General features: G+C 41.9%; 1 protein-coding gene across 2 annotated transcripts; it reads right to left on the reverse strand.

The window, feature by feature from the left end:
• Positions 1 to 383: 383 nt before the first annotated feature.
• On the reverse strand, positions 384 to 4,017 carry zgc:174906 (uncharacterized protein LOC571548 homolog). 2 transcript variants are annotated; one of them, XM_024384010.2, is made up of 4 exons: positions 3,544 to 4,017; positions 1,645 to 2,001; positions 1,434 to 1,514; positions 384 to 1,311 (listed from the first exon to the last, which is right to left on the reverse strand). In XM_024384010.2, exons 2-4 carry the CDS (start codon positions 1,967 to 1,969, stop codon positions 1,019 to 1,021), a joined length of 699 nt encoding a protein of 232 aa, XP_024239778.1. In that variant the 5' UTR covers positions 1,970 to 2,001; positions 3,544 to 4,017; the 3' UTR covers positions 384 to 1,018. The 2 variants fall into 2 exon arrangements, with proteins under 2 accessions (XP_024239778.1, XP_024239777.1); XM_024384009.2 differs by having other exon boundaries at positions 1,630 to 2,001; positions 3,544 to 4,007.
• Positions 4,018 to 4,709: the final 692 nt, after the last annotated feature.

A 4,709-nucleotide genomic window follows, 5' to 3' on the forward strand; every position in this document is an offset into this window, starting at 1 on the left:
AGTGAGACAGGCAAGTAGTGTCTGGTGCCAGCACAATTGACCTCATCCATGGAAACACAAAGGTCTCAGGCTTTAGCCCATTAGCATTGGATATGACTCATTGGCTAATGTACCTGTAACAGAGTAGCCCTGCCTGAGACAAAATAACTATACAACTACAAAAATTTTATATATATATATATATACACACACACACACTGAACCAGTCAAAAGTTTGGCCGCACCTACTCATTCAAGGGTTATTCTTTATTTTGTAGAGTAATAGTGAAGACACCAAAACTATGAAATGACACATGGAATCAGCAAAAAAGTATTAAACTGATGCTCCAGATACTCAACTAGTCTAAAGGATAGTTTTATTGCTTCTTTAATCAGAACAACAGTTTCCAGCTGTGCTAACATAATTGCAAAAGGGTTTTCTAATGATCAATTAGCCTTTTAAAATTATAAACTTGGATTAGCTAACACAACGTGCCATTGGACCACAGGAGTGATGGTTGCTGATAAAGGGCGTCTGTACGCCTATATTCCATAAAGAAATTTGCCGTTTCCAGCTACAATAGTAATTTACAACCGTAACAATGTCTACACTGTATTTCTGGACAAATGGACAAAAAAATTGCTTTTCTTTCAAAAACAAGGACATTTCTGAGTGACCCCAAACTTTTGAACGGTAGTGTATATATATATTTTTTACAAAGAAATAAGCAACAAAACAAGAGATGATGCAAAACAAAAGTATAAAAGATATTTGTAAAAAAAATAATAGCTGATCTGGTAAAAAAATAAAAGTAAGACAAATTGTCACCCAGTCTGACCATGAGGATTTCCTCCTGGTATAATGGTAAAGACGTTGCGTTACCATGCAGAAGACCTGGGTTTTACATCCCACCGATAACAACCTTTTCCCACTAAACCTCAACCATGGAACACTAAAGTCTGAGGCCAAGCACTGTGGTAAATCCTTGCAGTGGAAATTATGCAATAGCAGCTAAGGGTTAGTAGTAAGGCCAGACTGTTACAGGTCTAAGATGGGGTCCAGGAGAAAGTCTATGCTGTCTGGCGGCAGGGCCCAGTCGTCCTGGCTGAGCAGGGAGTGGAGATTGGCCGCCGTGGCCTCCTGCCGTTTCAGTGTGCTCCAGTAGCGCAGCATGGCGAACACACGGTCCACATGGCTGTGTGGATAGTCCTCCAGGATCTGATCCAGCTTGACAGAGGGGATGTCTAGGGCCCCTGTACCAATTGCCCTCCAGGAGCGACCGATATTTCGAGCCACACGCATCAGATCCTTCTCCACCACCATCTTAGAGCCTGCTCAGCAACAGAAGGGTCCAAAACGAAACACCAGACAGACTGTCACTAGACAGTCAACATTATAACGTTTTGAGTTCAATTATACCCTATATTCCCTTGTTTCAAGAGGGTCAACTCACCATCCTTGCATGTCTGTTTAGCGGGAAGGTTCTCTTCGGACTCAAATGTTTGTCCTCTCTTTCTGGTAACTTCATTTTCCCCTAGAAAAACAAATAAAACATTATTTAAAAACGGCATCATTTTTCAGTACAGTAAATATGGTAATATAGAGGGGCGACACCACCCCCCAGGTGAGTCTAAAGAGGTGTACAGTACCTGTACCCTTTTCACCTGCAGCTCTTTGATCATTCACTGGCAGTTCCTTGAGGAACAGAAGGTTGGGAAACGTATCCTGCATTTCTTTGCCCGTCAGGAGCTGCAGAAGCTGCTCTGCAGCAGTGGGTCCTTTGTTGATCACATGGTCCAGAAGGTCCTGGGCCTGTTTTGATGGGTCAGTGAGGGCTTTGACCTGCTTGTACTCATGCCGGGCCAGTAGGCTGAGGGAGTCTGCATGCTGCAGCACAAAGGCAGGGTCTGCACTTAGAGTATCGATCAACTTGGGCTTCAGACGACGCAGTACCTGCTGGGCGCCACCTGGGGGTTCTTCTTCAGCCATGATCAGCTAGCTATCCCCTTCTATAACTGGACCTGAGAAAATGATGCATTACAGTAGCTGTCATTAAATCTGCAAATGAAAGCTGTTATGCAAACTGGCATTCATTCCCATTGAATGTAGGCCTATAGTTTGATTTAATTAAATTGGAAACTTATAGTCAAAGTTAAATACTTACAGAGATTGTGTATTCATTCCTTGTGTTATTATACTGAACAAAAATATAAAACGCAACATGTTTCAAGAACTGAGATAAAAGCGGACAGAAATGACACGTGTTTACATCCCTGTGAGGGAGCATTTCTCCATTACCAAAATAATTAATCCACATAACAGGTGTGGCATATCAAGAAGCTGATTAAACAGCATGATCATCACACAGGTGCTGGGGACAATAAAAGGCCACTAAAATGTGCAGTTGTGTCACAACACAATGTCTGAAGTTGAGATCGCGTGCAATTGGCATACTGACTGCAGGAATGTCCACCAGAACTGCTGCCAGAGAATTGAATGTTCAATTCTCTGTTGTTTTAGAGAATTAGGCAGTACGTCCAACCGGCCTCGCAACCACAGACCACATGTAATCACGCCAGCCCAGGACCTCCACATCCAGCTTCTTGACCTGCGGGATCATCTTAGACCAGCCACACGAACAGCTGACAAAACTGAGGAGTATTTCTGTCTAATAAATACCTTGTTGTGAAAAACACATTCCCCTGGCACCCAAGTGGGTGGGCCTATGCCCTCCCAGGCCCACATCCATGCCCAGTCATGTGAAATCCATAGATTAGGGCAGAACATATTTATTTAAATTGACTGATTTCTTTATATGAACTCAGTAAAATCGTTTTAATTGTTTATTTCTGTTCAGTATATTTATTCCTGTGTTTTATCATTTTTCTACTTTCACTTTTTCCTCTGCATTGTTGGGAAGGTAAGTAAGCGTTTCACTGTTTGTCTACACCTGTTGTTTACGAAGCATGTGACAATTAAAATGTTATTTGAAGTTGTCAACTGTGGTGCGTTTGGTTGCCTGATTTGCATACTGCTAATTTGGCCAGGTAAACATTTGAACGTGACGATATGATAATGGTAGCCTACTTTTTTGGCTTTAAATTAAGATGACACTTTTTCATGGATCGAGGTAGATTTTCAAGCATTTATTGATTTCAGCTCCCAAATTACTTCCGCGCCCAAAAATTAGCCTGCAATTACACACATTGTTCTGTGTAATTGTGGGCTATTATTTGGGTGCAGGTGCTAGTCAGAACTAGGAAACTCGGAAATATCCAACTTGCTAACTGCTTGAACAGGGCACTTGTATAACTACAACCAGCTGGCAAGTCAGAAATGTCCATGTTCTGAGTAACATTTGAATGCGTCTAGTCGGCTAACGTTACTCATCGAAAAGACTCGAAATCCCCATATCTAAATAATGCAGAATTTTGTTGATGTCTGTAAGCAGGAAGTCGCCCCACTATCTTTAACTCGAGCTAAATGCATTTAACGCACAGAACCAAAACCTCATTAGCTGAATGTTTTATTTTATCATGATAAAATCGTATGCAACTTCTTACCAGAAACGTTTGAACACACCAGAAGCCTCTTCTTCTGTGGGTTTGATGGCGAGCTACAACCCAAAAGGGTTTATTGTCGCCACCAACTGGACGGGTTGAAACCAAAACAAGGTAAAAGGAAAACCCATACGTGATAGGGAAACTAACTTAATCCACCCAAATAAAAGTAGTACATTGGCAAAACAAAACTCGTACTTCTTCCTTCAATTCTCCATATCTCCCTTCTCAGGCTCTAGGTCCTTGTGACAATATTCCATGTAACTCCCTCGCAGAGAAATCTTTCAGCCCCAGCAACCGCTCTGCTGCTTCCACAATGATTTCTATCTTCCTGGACCTTCTCGCCACCTTTGCAGTACCATTTATCACCATAGCTATAAAGGCCACAAAATCCACCATAACTTTTAAAATGTCAGGATCCTGCTGATGAAAGGCAACCCCTGCAGTGAAGGCCTATCTACCACCATGGACTCTTCAAGTGCCCCATTCACACACACACAACTCTTTTAACAGCAGCTGCAGACGATATGCTCTGAATAGCCCTGACTTTGGCCACCTCATTCTCTTTCATCCTTGTGGGCATTTGAAAGATGTGGCTTCATGGTTCCCACCACAATTGCAACATGTCACATTTTAATCACTTTAATAACAGATAATATGATATTTTCCACAACTTGGATATCTCGACTTCTCCCTTTGCAAACACTTGACACATGACCAAAAGCTTTACAATGATCACACTGCATTGGTCTTGGGATAAATGCTCTGACACTGTAGTCAATATACCCTAACTGCACTTGATTAGGGAGAGACTACATATCAAAAAACAAAAGAACAGATAGACATAACTTTTTCTTCATTCGCCACACAATTAATCCGACGTGAATCAATCACTCCAATAATATTTTTAATCTCTTCAACATCTACTTCCCACGAGACGCCAGATATAACCTCCTTGAGGGGTGCTCTGTTGTTCCTAAGAGATACACACAACAATTCAAACTTATCAAATCGGGTGAGACCCAACACACATTTCTTCTGATCCTCAGGAGCACAAAAAAATCTAAGCCAGCCCGCCTCTCTTAATCCTAACAGACTTCACTACCCAGCCGACTAAAAACGAGGGCTGAGGGGCTTACGTTGCAAACTTCCCTTGCTTGGCTAATCAT

This window comes from Oncorhynchus tshawytscha, linkage group LG22, assembly GCF_018296145.1.
Source record: "Oncorhynchus tshawytscha isolate Ot180627B linkage group LG22, Otsh_v2.0, whole genome shotgun sequence".
Lineage (NCBI taxonomy): Eukaryota > Metazoa > Chordata > Actinopteri > Salmoniformes > Salmonidae > Oncorhynchus > Oncorhynchus tshawytscha.